This window comes from Salmo trutta, chromosome 34 (assembly GCF_901001165.1).
Source record: "Salmo trutta chromosome 34, fSalTru1.1, whole genome shotgun sequence".
NCBI classification, from domain to species: domain Eukaryota; kingdom Metazoa; phylum Chordata; class Actinopteri; order Salmoniformes; family Salmonidae; genus Salmo; species Salmo trutta.
This window is the reverse complement of record NC_042990.1, coordinates 9,966,389-9,984,867: the sequence shown is the minus strand read 5'-3', so window position 1 is coordinate 9,984,867 and position 18,479 is coordinate 9,966,389. Positions and strand designations below refer to the sequence as shown.

Below are 18,479 nucleotides of genomic sequence, written 5' to 3'. Positions count from 1 at the left end.
GACACTCAAATTAGTATTATATGGTGTCGGGGCTTTTTCTGGATCCAAATGGGGCTTAGGTGGTGGCCGTGGCTAATGGTGCGGTTGCCGACCAAATTCTTTTGAGGTCCTCCTGTTGGACGCAGTGATAGTTTTGCGGTTTTAACGCACATTTTCTGCAATTCTACACATCTTGCCACGGGCTGAGAGAATTTGCCGTTTTAATGCAAATTTCCTACAATTTTTACAGTTTTCCATCAGGCTGAGAGGAAAATGTGCAGTTTCAAAGCAAATGCCCTGCAATTCTACATTTAATGCCAGGGGCGGGTGGAAAGCTAGTTTACTGCAATGCTATCGGAGTGTCTCAAACATAACGAAATCCATTGGGGCCCCATGCCATGACAAAATAACTTTTATAAATGCAATTTAGTTTTTTTCCCCCTGACTGTTTAGCTTTTATTTTAATGATTGTTAGTTCTCAGATCTTATTTAAAAATATATCGGTCCATTTATCTTTTCTACATACTTTATCTGGTTTAGTTGTTTAAGTTTACACTGAAAACATTTACCATCCCAAATGTTTTTTTCCAAAATAAAATGTATAGAGGGCTGTGAAAAGGTATTATCCCCCTTTCAAATGTTCTCCACTTTTGCATATTTTTGATACTGAATGTTATTAAATCAAAAGTTAATATTGGATAAAGCGAACCTGAGTGAACACATAACACAATGACATACTTATTTAATTTATTTAATAAACAAAGTTATCCAACACCCAATGCCCCTGTGTGAAAAAGTAATTGCCCCCTTACACTCAATAACTGGTTGTGCCACCTTTAGCTGCAATGACTCCAACCAAACGCTTTATGTAGTTGTTGATCATTCTCTCACGTCGCTGTGGAGCAATTTTGGCCCACTCTTCCATGCAGAACTGCTTAAACTCAGTGACATTTGTGGGTTTTCAAGCATTAACTGCTCATTTCAAGTCCTGCCACAACATCTCAATTGGGATTAGGACTAGGCCATTCCAAAACTTCAAATGTGTTACTTTTTAGCCATTTTCGTGTAGACTTGATTGTGTGTTTTGGATCATTGTCTTGCTGCATGACCCAGCTGTGCTTTAGCTTCAGCTCACAGACTGTTGGCCTGACATTCTCTTATAGGATTCTCTGATACAGAGCAGAATTAATGCTTCCTTCTTTTAAGTCGTCTAGGTCCTGAGGAAGCCAACCATCACACTACCACCACCATGCTTGACCTTTGTTACTGTGGAATGCACTGTTTGATTTTCGCCAGGCATAATGGGACCCATGCCATCCAAAAAGTTATACTTTTGACTCATCGGTCCATAGAGTATTCTTCCAAGTATCTTGATGATCATCCAGGTGCTTCCAGGTGCTTTAAAAAAAATCTATGTTGTTTGATATGAATTACTATTTGTTGTGGCTAATGTTAGCAAGGCTAGGTGTTAGGGGTTAAGGTTAGTGTTAGGATGCTTTGTTATTGTTTTGACTGTTGATTGCCCCTTTAAGGTATTTTTGTTGTAATTCGAATTGAATACCACGTCAATTCTCCACTTCAAAAGTGATGTCAATAATTTAATAGGAATTTATATTTTAATTGGCCCCAACCCTGGATGCAAAACCATTCCAAATAACATTGCCATGAACATGGAATTTGAACTTTGTTCAACCTGAATTCTACTGTAGTTCCATGAAACACCATTACTAGTTAATCATTTTTTTAAATTGATAATCTTTAATAGCTCACACGATAGGTAAAAATTCCAAAGAATACTGCCATGAAAAGCCATTCATATCTGGAATTTGAACACACCTCAAATCAGTTCTATGAAACACCATTACCAGCTAACAATTGTTTGAAATTGCAATTTTATTGTAGCTGACAGTATAAAAGTGCTCCTCTTTCTCCAGATGAACAGAACCTGCAGAACTTACCAGTGATTCACATTAACAGGTAAGTCCTCAATCCATGTACATTACGTAATGAACTGTTTACTTTGCTGTTATGCTGTTTTTCAGAGAATCCTGGATGTTTCTAGCATTATTGCCCTCTGATTGTTACAGTACCTTGTTTTTAGGAGAACATCACCACCACCATGGCAATGTTGACCATATCTCTGCTGCTCTGTGCTGCCGTTGCTCTGAGTGGAGCAACAGGTAAGACACACAGCAAACCAAGAATATATACTTTAGTTCACACTTTACAACATTCTTTACAAAACACTCCTTTCCTGTCGACCCCTGTAACTCCAGCTAGTTGAAGTTTTTGTTGTCCAGGTGCTGAGGCCCCAGCTTCACTCTTTTTTATGTTCCAGTTCTTGTTTCAGAGCCGTTGCTAGAGAAAAACACTGAGCAAACTGGAGACAAACACTGAGCAAAGTGTGTGCCTAGTTAGCTGCACTTGTTTTGAATTTGGCCAGTACGAAAGTAGCTTTTTCACACTACTGAGTCGAGTCGGACTGCACTGGGCTGGCCTGGTTACATATCCACCATAGTTGCTGGAACTGTGCTGGGAAAGGCAATGTGAAAATAAAATATCTGAGCCAGCACATTACAGTTCGGGTCAGAAAAGGGAATAGAACAGTCCCATGAACTTTGCAAAGGCAGCTTTGATTTCATGTGTTTTCTTGTCTTTAACTGCATCCTCTATAGAGTCCCTTGAGAAACAATGGACTTTGAGCAGGCTTTGCATCTGGGTAATTGTCATTTTGAAATCTCTGTCCATGAAACGTATGTCAATAGATTAATCTGCAGTACTACTAGGTAGACACCTCTCACAGGTTGATGATTCTACTAATCAGAATAACAGTTGTGTGCAGGAGCGGTTGTTTGTGGACAACATTACTATGACTTCTCCATTTGAATTCCTGCCTGTCTGTCCTGTCAGCAGAGACCAGGAACCAATGCCCCACGGGCTGGTTCCAATTTGGATCGCGCTGCTTCATGTTCGTCGAGACTGCAAGGTCATGGCCCCTAGCAGAGGTATTATGGTTACTCTCTACTGTGAATTAAAGGGAAAGTTAAATTGAAATCAACTCGATTATTTGGTTTGAAGTTACCCTTAAAGGTGATTTGGCCTAATTTTTTAAATAGGCGCCGCATGTGTCATGTAAAATATTGAACCCCCCTTGAAGTTATTGTTTTATTGGAATTTTCTTTAAGTGTGGCATATTTATTGATATACACTGCTCAAAAAAATAAAGGGAACACTAAAATAACACATCCTAGATCTGAATGAACGAAATAATCTTATTAAATAGTTTTTTCTTTACATAGTTGAATGTGCTGACAACAAAATCACACAAAAATAATCAATGGAAATCCAATTTATCAACCCACGGAGGTCTAGATTTGGAGTCGCACTCAAAATTAAAGTGGAAAACCACACTACAGGCTGATCCAACTTTGATGTAATGTCCTTAAAACAAGTCAAAATGAGGCTCAGTAGTGTGTGTGGCCTCCACGTGCCTGTATGACCTCCCTACAACGCCTGGGCATGCTCCTGATGAGGTGGCGGATGGTCTCCTGAGGGATCTCCTCCCAGACCTGGACTAAAGCATCCGCCAACTCCTGGACAGTCTGTGGTGCAACCTGGCGTTGGTGGATGGAACGAGACATGATGTCCCAGATGTGCTCAATTGGATTCAGGTCTGGGGAACGGGCGGGCCAGTCCATAGCATCAATGCCTTCCTCTTGCAGGAACTGCTGACACACTCCAGCCACATGAGGTCTAGCATTGTCTTGCATTAGGAGGAACCCAGGGCCAACCGCACCAGCATATGGTCTCACAAGGGGTCTGAGGATCTCATCTCGGTACCTAATGGCAGTCAGGCTACCTCTGGCGAGCACATGGAGGGCTGTGCGGCCCCCCAAAGAAATGCCACCCCACACCATGACTGACCCACCGCCAAACCGGTCATGCTGGAGGATGTTGCAGGCAGCAGAACGTTCTCCACGGCGTCTCCAGTCTCCAGACTGTCACGTCTGTCACATGTGCTCAGTGTGAACCTGCTTTCATCTGTGAAGAGCACAGGGTGCCAGTGGCGAATTTGCCAATCTTGGTGTTCTCTGGCAAACGCCAAACGTCCTGCACGGTGTTGGGCTGTAAGCACAACCCCCACCTGTGGACGTCGGGGCCTCATACCACCCTCATGGAGTCTGTTTCTGACCGTTTGAGCAGACACATGCACATGTATGGCCTGCTGGAGGTCATTTTGCAGGGCTCTGGCAGTGCTCCTCCTGCTCCTCCTTGCACAAAGGCGGAGGTAGCGTTCCTGCTGCTGGGTTGTTGCCCTCCTCCGGCCTCCTCCACGTCTCCTGATGTACTGACCTGTCTCCTGGTAGCGCCTCCATGCTCTGGACACTACGCTGACAGACACAGCAAACCTTCTTGCCACAGCTCGCATTGATGTGCCATCCTGGATGAGCTGCACTACCTGAGCCACTTGTGTGGGTTGTAGACTCCGTCTCATGCTACCACTAGAGTGAAAGCACCGCCAGCATTCAAAAGTGACCAAAACATCAGCCAGGAAGCATAGGAACTGAGAAGTGGTCTGTGGTTACCACCTGCAGAACAACTCCTTTATTGGGGGTGTCTTGCTAATTGCCTATAATTTCCACCTGTTGTCTATTCCATTTGCACAACAGCATGTGAAATTTATTGTCAATCAGTGTTGCTTCCTAAGTGGACAGTTTGATTTCACAGAAGTGTGATTGACTTGGAGTTACATTGTGTTGTTTAAGTGTTGCCTTCATTTTTTTTGCAGTATATTTACATTAATTAAGGCCTACTGTATATTGGAACCTGCAGGACATTGGTTAAGACAGAGATAATGTAATATCTGGAAGAGCATTTTTAAAAGAGCATTAATTGCGATGGACAATATTTGATTGTGAGTCCAGAAGATAAGTTATCACAGACTGGACTACTGACGAATACTTACATACATGAAGGGACATCGCGTGCACAATCCGTATGGTTAGTGAGAAAGTCCATGTTGCAAATGTACCCTCCCTTACTAGACGTCCGACCACGTCCGATAAATCCGCGGACGGCGTCGGGCCGATCACGGGGGCCGGATCTTCCAGGAAGTCATCGAACGAAGTCTCTCGGACCTTCGGTTTCCGTTTAATTAAATTTTCAAATTTTGGTCATTTTCTTGCAGTCCCGGATTATTCCACGAGAGGGCGTATGGAATCATATTGCAAATGTAACATATATCACCAAATGCGACACGGCTTTTTCTCCTAAACCGAAGATAATTCGAAGACTACACTCGGTCTGCGTGGGTTTGGCATAATGGGCAGTTGGCCCCGAACAGGATGGAGTCGAGGCCTCGACGCTTTTCGAGTTAAGGCTATTTTTCTGGGATTGAAAGTCAAACAGGAAAATAGAGTGCTGATTTGACCACTTCACATCAAACTACATGAGCCTACGGTGTCAGGAGAAAAGGAACCATGCATTTACCAATGTTCATTTCAGAGAAATTGTACAATGACACATTGGTGATATTCAACAACAAGAGTTTTTTTTTCAAAAAAGTTACATATCCAGTTGCAGCGTGTTCAGATGAGTCCGTTAAGGCAGGTTTCGGAGCTCTGCGAGATTTCTGTGATTTTCTGTGATTTTCTGAAACAACACACACTTGTTCAACCCTCTGTAAATAAGTCAGTTCTTAACAGAAACACTTAAAACTCAATATTCTATAAGAGCCTAACGTTCAGATTCCTGTGTCAACCAGAAATGCCTTATAATGGTGTCATAGGGGCTGCTTTGAAGGGTTAAAAAGGTCAGATCTTTCCACAACTTCATATGTGTGACTAGGCAACCCTCATGAACTGTAAATCAGTCATTTATCCCATCAGATGTCAAAGAAAAGCTCTCTCAAACACACACACAGCAAGGACGGAGTGACACAGTGCGGTGCTTAAAGACACAAAGAGCCTGCAATGGCATTACCATTATCTCTAGGCTGAGACGAGTTCAATGAGACGCCCCGCTTGACCGTAGCTTGCTCGGTATGAGCGCAGTGACCGTGAGAAAACTAGGCCCAAAATGAGGCCTGCACCAATATGTCAAGGGCTTATGGGTGACAGTGAGAGAACCATTAGGGTTAGAAGCACAATTCAACCTCAGGAGCGTTCCTGAGGTCCTCCCGATCTGTGCAAGCCTAACCTTGACCCTGTGGCATTAACCCTTCACAGTAAAAAGCAGGTGTTTAGATCAAACTGTGTGCAATGACTTCTCTCCCCATAGGAATACATTGACAATTCTCCTAAATTCAACCTGAAGTCTATGTGGGTTATGAATGCCTTATGAACCTGTCTTCTATAACAATCCATCAGGCTACTGTGAGGTCTACCTGTGTCGATTCTAAGGTTCCTGGAGCAACCGGAAAATGTTAAAATCACCCTAGAGCTATTGTCATATAAGCAACCTGCAGATAGTGAAAATCACGCAACTCAACCATCTGTCATTCAGTCAATTCTTAAGGTAGAGACTTCATATTCAGGATTCTGTTTATGTCTACCCCAAAGACAACGTGTGTGAAGTAAGAGCTTCCTGTGACAACCGGAAGTTGTTAAAAACAGCCAAGAGCTATTGTCATATGGTCAACCTGCATATAGTGAAAATCACGCAACTCAACCATCTGTTATTCAGTCAATTCTTAAGGTAGAGACTTCATATTCAGGATTCTGTTTATGTCTAACCCAAAGACAACGTGTGTTGAGTAAGAGCTTCCTGTGACAACCGGAAGTGGTTAAAAACAGCAAAGAGCTATTGTCATATGGTCAACCTGCATATAGTGAAAATCACTCAACTCAACCCTATGTCATCCAGCCAATTCTTTAGGTAGAGACTTCATATTGAGGATTCTGTATATGCCTACCCCAAAGACAACGTGTGTCTATTCTTTTTGCAAAAAAAACAAAAACACACAAACACAGTTTGGCCATAGGGACATAGTGTGGGGCTTAGAGGCTTATACCGCCTTCAATAGTTACTTTCGTTCAAACGATTCAAGAACCGTCAGACCTAGAGCTCCGAAATTTTAGAAACCTGTTCTTGAGCTCAAGTCGATAGTGCATGGTGATTTATGGGGCTCTAGAAGGTTCTCTGACCGAGAAACCGCCTCGTACATTTGCAATATTTTCAATTCATTTTCAATATCACGGACATGGCGACATTTAGAAATGTCCCAGAGTCGCAAGACTAGGTGCATTGAAACCGCCTCGGCCCGTAGAGACGGACCCCAATGTCTCTGTCCGATAGCTCATTCAGGGACCCCGTAGTAACGCCCTGAAAAAGTGGATTTTCAGCACCAATTAAGGCCATTGCTCGGGCACCAAATGACCTATCGAGCCGAAACTTGGGATTCGGGGTCGCCTCACATAGGCCTACACATAATGTCAGAACTGGACCCGCAGCTATAACGTAACTATGTGTTTTATGTTTTTTTATGGTTAAAATTGAAAGCACTGTGAATTATGGGCCTTCTCTGACATATGTGATAGTTGGCTTCTATACGAGTTGGAAAAAGTGGATTTGGTGTCAGATGCTATCAGTTTGGTGTCAGAATGACATCTAATTGACCAATGGACGCTGACTGCTGTGTGACGAGCAATGGAGAGGAACCACAGTCACTGCCCGGCCATCCCGAGTTCATCGGGCCAGTCAATAATGCATTTCTGCAGTATTTTTGAGCATGCCTAAATTTGTGATGCTAAATGCCCATTAAATCATATTGCAAACGTAACGCGCTATATTGCAAACGTAACGTGCGTTTGCAATATGACTCAACAGCAAAAAAGATCACCAAAGTTGACATGATGAAATCAACACAATGAGCGATAGAGAGGAACCACAGTCACTGCCCGGCCATCCCCAGTTCATCGGGACAGTAGATTATGCATATCTTTAGTGTTTTTGAGCATGCCAAATTCGTGATGTTGAGGCCCATTGAATCATATTGCAAATGCGCATCAGTGCACATGGTGACCCGAAATGGGTTACCAGGAGTAATTTTTTAGAAGGCTTTTAAATGCCTTTAGGGTGGTGCAAGGGGTCCACGGTTGGGTAGGGAGCACCTTCCATCAGTGCCCATCCAGTATGGGGCGCCCCTAGTCATTTTGGACATTTTTCAAAAAAATTGCTAAAAAACGACAATCCCACTTCTCTCATGTCACCATCAAGCCATGGAGAGGAACCACAGTCACTGCCCGGCCATCACCAGTTCATCGGGACAGTTAATTTTGCATATCTTTAGTGTTTTTGAGCATGCCAAATTCGTGATGTTGATGCCCATTGAATCATATTGCAAATGCGCATCAGTGCACATGGTGACCCGAAATGGGTTACCAGGAGTAATTTTTTAAAAAGGTTTTAAATGCCTTTAGAGGGTGCAAGGGGTGCACGGTTGGGTAGGGAGCACCTTCCATCAGTGCCCATCCAGTATGGGGCGCCCCTAGTCATTTTGGACATTTTTCAAAAAAATTGCTAAAAAACAACAATCCCACTTCTCTCATGTCACCATCAAGCCATGGAGAGGAACCACAGTCACTGCCCGGCCATCCCCAGTTCATCGGGACAGTCAATTTTGCATATCTTTAGTGTTTTTGAGCATGCCAAATTCGTGATGTTGAGGCCCATTGAATCATATTGCAAATGCGCATCAGTGCACATGGTGACCCGAAATGGGTTACCAGGAGTAATTTTTTAGAAGGCTTTTAAATGCCTTTAGGGTGGTGCAAGGGGTCCACGGTTGGGTAGGGAGCACCTTCCATCAGTGCCTATCCAGTATGGGGCGCCCCTAGTCATTTTGGACATTTTTTAAAAAAATCTCTAAAAAATGGCAATCCCACTTCTCTCATGTCACCATCAAGCCATGGAGAGGAACCACAGTCGCTGCCTGGCCATCACCAGTTCATCAGGACAGTTAATTTTGCATATCTTTAGTGTTTTTGAGCATGCCAAATTCGTGATGTTGAGGCCCATTGAATCATATTGCAAATGCGCATCAGTGCACATGGTGACCCGAAATGGGTTACCAGGAGTAATTTTTTAGAAGGCTTTTAAATGCCTTTAGGGTGGTGCAAGGGGTCCGCGGTTGGGTAGGGAGCACCTTCCATCAGTGCCCATCCAGTATGGGGCGCACCTAGTCATTTTGGACATTTTTCAAAAAATCACAAAAAAAACTCACCATCAAGCCATGGAGAGGAACCACAGTCACTGCACAGCCATCCCCAGTTCATCGGGACAGTCAATTATGCATTTCTGCAGTGGTTTTGAGCACGCCAAAGTTGTGATGCTAAATGCCCATTGAATCATATTGCAAACGTAACACGCAATATTGCAAATGTAACGCGCATTTGCAACATGATTCAACAGCAAAAAATATCACCAAAGTTGACATGATGAAATCAACACAACGAGCGATGGAGAGGAACCACAGTCACTGCACGGCCATCCCCAGTTCATCGGGACAGTCAATTATGCATTTCTGCAGTGGTTTTGAGCATGCCACATTTGTGATGCTAAATGCCCATTGAATCATATTGCAAACGTAACATGGAATATTGCAAATGTAACGCGCATTTGCAACATGATTCAACAGCAAAAAACATCACCAAAGTTGACATGATGAAATCAACACAACGAGCGATGGAGAGGAACCACAGTCACTGCACGGCCATCCCCAGTTCATCGGGACAGTCAATTATGCATTTCTGCAGTGGTTTTGAGCATGCCAAAGTTGTGATGCTAAATGCCAATTGAATCATATTGCAAATGCGCATCCGTGTATTTGCAATATGATTCAACAGCATAATAAGGTCACCAAAGGTGACATGATGAAATCAACACAACGAGCGATGGAGAGGAACCAGGAGCGTTCCTGAGGTCCTCCCGATCTGTGCAAGCCAACCTTGACCCTGTGGCATTAACCCTTCACAGTGAAAAGAAGGTGTTTAGATCAAACTGTGTGCAATGACTTCTCTCCCCATAGGAACACATAGACTATTCTCCAAAATTCAACCTGAAGCCTATGTGGGTTATGAATGCCTTATGAACCTGTCTTCTACAACAATCCATCAGGCTACTGTGAGGTCTACCTGTGTCGATTCTAAGGTTCCTGTGACAACTGGAAGTGGTTAAAAACACCCAAGAGCTATTGTCATATTGCCACCTGCAGAAAGTGAAAATCACGCAACTCAACCATCTGTTACTCAGTCAATTTATAAGGTAGAGACTTCTTATTCAGGATTCTGTTTATATGTACCCCAAAGACAACGTGTGTGAAGCAAGAGCTTCCTGTGACAACCGGAAGTGGTTAAAATCACCCAAGTGCCATTGTCATATTACGTGCGCATAGTGAAAATCACGCAACTCAACCATCTGTTACTCAGTCAATTCTTAAGGTAGAGACTTCTTATTCAGGATTCTGTTTATGTCTACCCCAAAGACAACGTGTGTTGAGTAAGAACTTCCTGTGACAACGGGAAGTGGTTAAAACAGCCTAGAGCTATTGTCATATGGACAACCTGCATGTAGTGAAAATCACGCAACTCAACCATCTGTTTCTCAGTCAATTCTTAAGGTAGAGACTTCTTATTCAGGATTCTGTTTATGTCTACCCCAAAGACAACATGTGTTGAGTAAGAACTTCCTGTGACAAAGGGAAGTGGTTAAAACAGCCTAGAGCTATTGTCATATGGACAACCTGCATGTAGTGAAAATCACGCAACTCAACCATCTGTTTCTCAGTCAATTCTTAAGGTAGAGACTTCTTATTCAGGATTCTGTTTATGTCTACCCCAAAGACAACGTGTGTGAAGCAACAGCTTCCTGTGATAACCGGAAGTGGTTAAAATCACCCAAGAGCTATTGTCATATTACGTGCGCATAGTGAAAATCACGCAACTCAACCATCTGTTTCTCAGTCAATTCTTAAGGTAGAGACTTCTTATTCAGGATTCCGTTTATGTCTACCCCAAAGACAACGTGTGTGAAGCAGGAGCTTCCTGTGACAACCGGAAGTGGTTTAAAATAGCCTAGAGCTATTGTCATATTAAGTGCGCATAGTGAAAATCACGCAACTCAACCATCTCTTACTCAGTCAATTCTTAAGGTAGAGACTTCTTATTCAGGATTCTGTTTCTGTCTACCCCAAAGACAACGTGTGTGAAGCAAGAGCTTCCTGTGACAACCGGAAGTGGTTAAAATCACCCAAGTGCCATTGTCATATTACGTGCGCATAGTGAAAATCACGCAACTCAACCATCTGTTACTCAGTCAATTCTTAAGGTAGAGACTTCTTATTCAGGATTCTGTTTATGTCTACCCCAAAGACAACATGTGTTGAGTAAGAACTTCCTGTGACAAAGGGAAGTGGTTAAAACAGCCTAGAGCTATTGTCATATGGACAACCTGCATATAGTGAAAATCACACATCTCAACCATCTGTTACTCAGTCAATTCTTAAGGTAGAGACTTCTTATTCAGGATTCTGTTTATGTCTACCCCAAAGACAACGTGTGTGAAGCAAGAGCTTCCTGTGACAACCGGAAGTGGTTAAAAACACCCAAGAGCTATTGTCATATTGCCACCTGCAGATAGTGAAAATCACGCAACTCAACCATCTGTTACTCAGTCAATTTTTAAGGTAGAGACTTCTTATTCAGGATTCTGTTTATATGTACCCCAAAGACAACGTGTGTGAAGCAAGAGCTTCCTGTGACAACCGGAAGTGGTTAAAATCACCCAAGAGCCATTGTCATTCTACGTGCGCATAGTGAAAATCACGCAACTCAACCATCTGTTTCTCAGTCAATTCTTAAGGTAGAGACTTCTTATTCAGGATTCTGTTTATGTCTACCCCAAAGACAACGTGTGTTGAGTAAGAACTTCCTGTGACAACGGGAAGTGGTTAAAACAGCCTAGAGCTATTGTCATATGGACAACCTGCATATAGTGAAAATCACGCAACTCAACCATCTCTTACTCAGTCAATTCTTAAGGTAGAGACTTCTTATTACGGATTCTGTTTATGTCTACCCCAAAGACAACGTGTGTGAAGCAACAGCTTCCTGTGATAACCGGAAGTGGTTAAAATCACCCAAGAGCTATTGTCATATTAAGTGCGCATAGTGAAAATCACGCAACTCAACCATCTGTTACTCAGTCAATTTTTAAGGTAGAGACTTCTTATTCAGGATTCTGTTTATATGTACCCCAAAGACAACGTGTGTGAAGCAAGAGCTTCCTGTGACAACCGGAAGTGGTTAAAATCACCCAAGAGCCATTGTCATTCTACGTGCGCATAGTGAAAATCACGCAACTCAACCATCTGTTTCTCAGTCAATTCTTAAGGTAGAGACTTCTTATTCAGGATTCTGTTTATGTCTACCCCAAAGACAACGTGTGTTGAGTAAGAACTTCCTGTGACAACGGGAAGTGGTTAAAACAGCCTAGAGCTATTGTCATATGGACAACCTGCATGTAGTGAAAATCACGCAACTCAACCATCTGTTTCTCAGTCAATTCTTAAGGTAGAGACTTCTTATTCAGGATTCTGTTTATGTCTACCCCAAAGACAACATGTGTTGAGTAAGAACTTCCTGTGACAAAGGGAAGTGGTTAAAACAGCCTAGAGCTATTGTCATATGGACAACCTGCATGTAGTGAAAATCACGCAACTCAACCATCTGTTTCTCAGTCAATTCTTAAGGTAGAGACTTCTTATTCAGGATTCTGTTTATGTCTACCCCAAAGACAACGTGTGTGAAGCAACAGCTTCCTGTGATAACCGGAAGTGGTTAAAATCACCCAAGAGCTATTGTCATATTACGTGCGCATAGTGAAAATCACGCAACTCAACCATCTGTTTCTCAGTCAATTCTTAAGGTAGAGACTTCTTATTCAGGATTCCGTTTATGTCTACCCCAAAGACAACGTGTGTGAAGCAGGAGCTTCCTGTGACAACCGGAAGTGGTTTAAAATAGCCTAGAGCTATTGTCATATTAAGTGCGCATAGTGAAAATCACGCAACTCAACCATCTCTTACTCAGTCAATTCTTAAGGTAGAGACTTCTTATTCAGGATTCTGTTTATGTCTACCCCAAAGACAACGTGTGTGAAGCAACAGCTTCCTGTGACAACCGGAAGTGGTTAAAAACACCCAAGAGCTATTGTCATATTGCCACCTGCAGATAGTGAAAATCACGCAACTCAACCATCTGTTTCTCAGTCAATTCTTAAGGTAGAGACTTCTTATTCAGGATTCTGTTTATGTCTACCCCAAAGACAACGTGTGTTGAGTAAGAACTTCCTGTGACAAAGGGAAGTGGTTAAAACAGCCTAGAGCTATTGTCATATGGTCAACCTGCATATAGTGAAAATCACGCAACTCAACCATCTGTTACTCAGTCAATTCTTAAGGTAGAGACTTCTTATTCAGGATTCCGTTTATGTCTACCCCAAAGACAACGTGTGTGAAGCAAGAGCTTCCTGTGACAACGGGAAGTGGTTAAAATCACCCAAGAGCTATTGTCATATTAAGTGCGCATAGTGAAAATCACGCAACTCAACCATCTGTTTCTCAGTCAATTCTTAAGGTAGAGACTTCTTATTCAGGATTCCGTTTATGTCTACCCCAAAGACAACGTGTGTGAAGCAAGAGCTTCCTGTGATAACCGGAAGTGGTTAAAATCACCCAAGAGCTATTGTCATATTACGTGCGCATAGTGAAAATCACGCAACTCAACCATCTGTTTCTCAGTCAATTCTTAAGGTAGAGACTTCTTATTCAGGATTCCGTTTATGTCTACCCCAAAGACAACGTGTGTGAAGCAGGAGCTTCCTGTGACAACCGGAAGTGGTTTAAAATAGCCTAGAGCTATTGTCATATTGCCACCTGCAGATAGTGAAAATCACGCAACTCAACCATCTGTTTCTCAGTCAATTCTTAAGGTAGAGACTTCTTATTCAGGATTCTGTTTATTTCTACCCCAAAGACAACGTGTGTGAAGCAACAGCTTCCTGTGACAACCGGAAGTGGTTAAAAACACCCAAGAGCTATTGTCATATTGCCACCTGCAGATAGTGAAAATCACGCAACTCAACCATCTGTTTCTCAGTCAATTCTTAAGGTAGAGACTTCATATTCAGGATTCTGTATATGCCTACCCCAAAGACAACGTGTGTCTATTCTTTTTGCAAAAAAAACAAAAACACACACACAATTTGGCCATAGGTACATAGTGTGGGGCTTAGAGGCTTATACCGCCTTCAATAGTTACTTTCGTTCAAACGATTCAAGAACCGTCAGACCTAGAGCTCCGAAATTTTAGAAACCTGTTCTAGAGCTCAAGTCGATAGTGCACGGTCATTTATGGGGCTCTAGAAGGTTCTCTGACCGAGAAACCGCCTCGTACATTTGCAATATTTTCAATTCATTTTGAATATCACGGACATGGCGACATGTAGAAATGTCCCAGAGTCGCAAGACTAGGTGCATTGAAACCGCCTCGGCCCATAGAGACGGACCCCAATGTCTCTGTCCGATAGCTCATTCAGGGACCCCGTAGTAACGCCCTGAAAAAGTTGATTTTTCAGCACCAATTAGGCCATTGCTCGGGCACCGAATGACCTATCGAGCCGAAACTTGGGATTCGGGGTCGCCTCACATAGGCCTACACATAATGTCAGAGCTGGACCCGCAGCTATAACGTAACTATGTGTTTTAGGTTTTTTTATGGTTAAAATTGAAAGCACTGTGAATTATGGGCCTTCTCTGACATATGTGATAGTTGGCTTCTATACGAGTTGGAAAAAGTGGATTTGGTGTCAGATGCTATCAGTTTGGTGTCAAAATGACATCTAATTGACTGATGGACGCTGACTGCTGGGTGACGAGCAATGGAGAGGAACCACAGTCACTGCCCGGCCATCCCGAGTTCATCGAGCCAGTCAATAATGCATTTCTGCAGTATTTTTGAGCATGCCTAAATTTGTGATGCTAAATGCCCATTGAATCATATTGCAAATGTAACGCGCAATATTGCAAATGTAACGCGCATTTGCAAGATGATTCAACAGCAAAAAATATCACCAAAGTTGACATGATGAAATCAACACAACGAGCGATGGAGAGGAACCACAGTCACTGCACAGCCATCCCGAGATCATCGGGCCAGTCAATTATGCATTCTGAGCATGTCAAATTCGTTAAAAATGTTAAAAGCAACAGAGTCCCACTTCTCCCTCATCATACATGACAAGTAGACCATCTGCGTTGATTGATGGCTCAACATAGGGATACATATCATTTGGGCAGTATAAATGCCATTTGGACCATGGTTCACTGACTTTTGGGTTTGGAAACCGACTTCCTATGATCGTACATGGCAAACGGACAAACATACTGATTTGGCACATTCAATACTTTCATACATGTATAATTGACAAAAAAAGAATTGGACATTTCATTTGCACATTTCTAATGGCATTTGGCAAAAAATATAAATATGTCACTTTTGACTTCCTATGAAATCATGTTCCAAATGCACAAATCATATGCCTTATGCACAAGCAAATATGTCACTTTTGACTTCCTATGAAATCATATTCCAAATGCACAAAACATATGCCTTATGCACAAGCAAAAACAACCCAAAAAATTATGTCAATAAAATATGTCAAAAGTATGTCCATACAGCTCTTATACATGTGTAATTGACATAAAAATCAAAAAAAAATCGAAAAACGGTCCAGAAACCACTTTTTTAGGGTTGAAAAGTTTTCAAAAAATATGTCATTTTTTCAAAATTTGACACTTGGGACTTGAATTGTGTTACATTTGCAGTATGAAAATTCACTGCGGAGAGCTCTAGCTATCTTTTGGATATTTGCTGTAATTTGGCACTTGCAATACTTCCACAAGTGACAAAAAAAAGCATTGGATATGTCATTTTGCAAAAAAAATGAAAAAAAAAATGTCACTTTTTTCCTATGAAATCATATTCAAAATGCACAAATCATATGCCTTGCGCACAAGCAAAAGCAACCCAAAAAACGACATCAATAAAAAACGTCAGAAGCATGTTCATACAGCTCTTATACATGTGTAATTGACATAACAATCGAAAAAAATTCGAAAAACGGTCCAGAAACCACTTTTTTACAAGATGCTACGTTTTCAAAAAAAATATCATTTTATCAAAATCTGAGACTTGGGTAAGAATTGGGTATCATTTGCTGTATGAAAAACCAAGGTGGAGCACGCTCGCCCTCTAAAGGAAATTTGGGGTGTTACAATTGGCAATTGCCATCGGAAAATTGCCATATGATTGGCCCGGAGATGGGCCGATTTGGGTGGTTATTGCAATCGTGTGTATGATTCGTGCTATGCCAATATGTTGCCATGTTATTTTGTCCAAATCAGGGGGGTAATCCCTTACATTATGAAATGTCTTTGTCCCTGTCTACCTCTCACTGTAGCGCCACTGTGTGTCCCTTGGAGCAAACCTGGCGTCTGTGCATAGCTCTGCGGATGATCAATTTCTACAGGCAATTGCGGGGTGCAAGACTGGCGCTTTCTCAACTACCTGGATTGGAGGATTTGATGCTGTTCAGGTGGAGTATACTCACAGATCAGTAATATCTTTGGTATACTCATCAATATCTCAAGGGTCACTGATAAAATCAGACCTAGGTTTGGAAGATCTTATAGATGTAGTCAACAACAAAAAAAGGTCACTGCAGTATCTATTGGCATACTATTATAATAATAATAATAATAACATGGGATTTCTTTGATACTGAGACCTCACTTCTTCACCACAGGACAGGCTATGGTTTTGGAGTGACGGCTCCGAATTTGATTACCAGAACTGGGCGAAAGGAGAGCCCAATAACAGCGGTGGCAGAGAGCCATGTATGGTGATCAACTGGGGAGGTACAGTAGGCCCTGTTTCATTCACTGATCCATTCATCAAATAAAGCTGACACACACACACACCACAAACACACTATTCTATTGTTGTGTGAACACCTGAGATTATTTGAGAGGTCATTTCTGTTCCATGTTTCCTTTTAAGACGAATACCGCTGGAACGATATAAAATGTGGAAACAGCTTTCCCTCGGTGTGCTCCAAAAGAATCTGTGAAATCCAGAAAAACTGAAACTAAAAATGCTACTCCATAGTGCCAACATCCAAATGAACACTCTTTATGGTAAAGTCAAATATTCAGTAAAGATGATTTGTACTGGTTTTGTTGTTTATTGTCAATAAAACGGGTGCAGACATTGTGTTTTCTCTTATGAGTCATTATTAAACATGAATGATACTGCTATAATTGTAATAGGATTCTTAAAAGTACAGTCTAGGATCTCAGAGTTTGTTCAAAGAATCATACAAACAATTTCAGGATAAATACAAGGTGAGAGAGCCACCAGCTAGCTATTAGTAGCTGCACGTCAGGACAACCAATTTTAGCAGTTTGCATGAAAAGAGCAGAAACATGGCAACCTAATTCAAATGGGTTTCAAAAAAGAGAAGAAGTACTGGGTCATTTATTCATCCAGTCTGGAAATTCCACGAGACTGCGATGAGCCAGCCTTCAGAAAATTCAACCGAACACTTGATACCAAATGTAAAACTCCTGGTGCTGTTAGAGCAAACGCCTCGATTGCTTTGCAAAACTATCCAGTAACCCAGAAAGTTAAGGAGATTCTGAAAGAGGCATGAAAAATAACCATGTGGATAGACGGATGGAGCAAGAAAGGACTGATTACTTCGTTTATGGGCATAGCCTGCTTCTATCACCCCGCCTCCATCAAGGAAATTGAGCAAGTTGAGGAGACTAAACTGCTCGGTGTAACCGTGGATTGTAACCTGTCATGGTCAAAACGTATTGATGCAATGGTAGGCAAGGTGGGCAGAGGTCTGTCCGTAATAAAGAGCTGCTCTGCTTTCTTGACAAGGCTATCAATAAAACAAGTCCTACAGGCCCTAGTTTTGTCGCACCTGGACTACTGCCCAGTCCAGTGGAGGCTCCGTACAAGAACAATGGGAGTACCATCCTCCTCAGTGAAATTTCATAAAAATAAAAATTGTGAAACTAAAAAAGTTATCCTTTTTAGATTATACTATACTAAATACATTCATATGTCACCAAATAATTTATTAAAACACATTGTTTTGCAATGAAGGTCTATAGCAACAGTACTCTCTGGGGTAGCACCATGGTGTAGCCGGAGGACAGCTAATTTCTGTCCTCCTCTGGCTACATTGACTTCAATACAAAACCTAGGAGGCTCGTAGGCCTCAACCCCTTCAATAGACGTACATGGTAATTATGACCACTTCGTCAAAGCTTTTGCAGTATGAACAGACATGTCGTCCATCCAATCATAGGATTAGAATTAGAGAATGAACCTAGTGTGTTGTATTCGGGTTGTGCCGAATACAGGGGACGG

At 42.1% G+C, this 18,479-nt stretch overlaps 1 protein-coding gene across 1 annotated transcript; it reads left to right on the top strand.

Moving 5' to 3' along the window:
- The first annotated feature begins 1,822 nt into the window (after positions 1–1,822).
- LOC115173526 (ladderlectin) lies at positions 1,823–17,309 on the top strand. Its single transcript, XM_029731696.1, has 6 exons — positions 1,823–1,956; positions 2,081–2,159; positions 2,890–2,984; positions 16,498–16,632; positions 16,843–16,954; positions 17,097–17,309. The coding sequence occupies exons 2-6, from the start codon at positions 2,099–2,101 to the stop codon at positions 17,180–17,182; spliced, it is 489 nt and encodes a 162-aa protein (XP_029587556.1). The 5' UTR covers positions 1,823–1,956; positions 2,081–2,098; the 3' UTR covers positions 17,183–17,309.
- Positions 17,310–18,479: the final 1,170 nt, after the last annotated feature.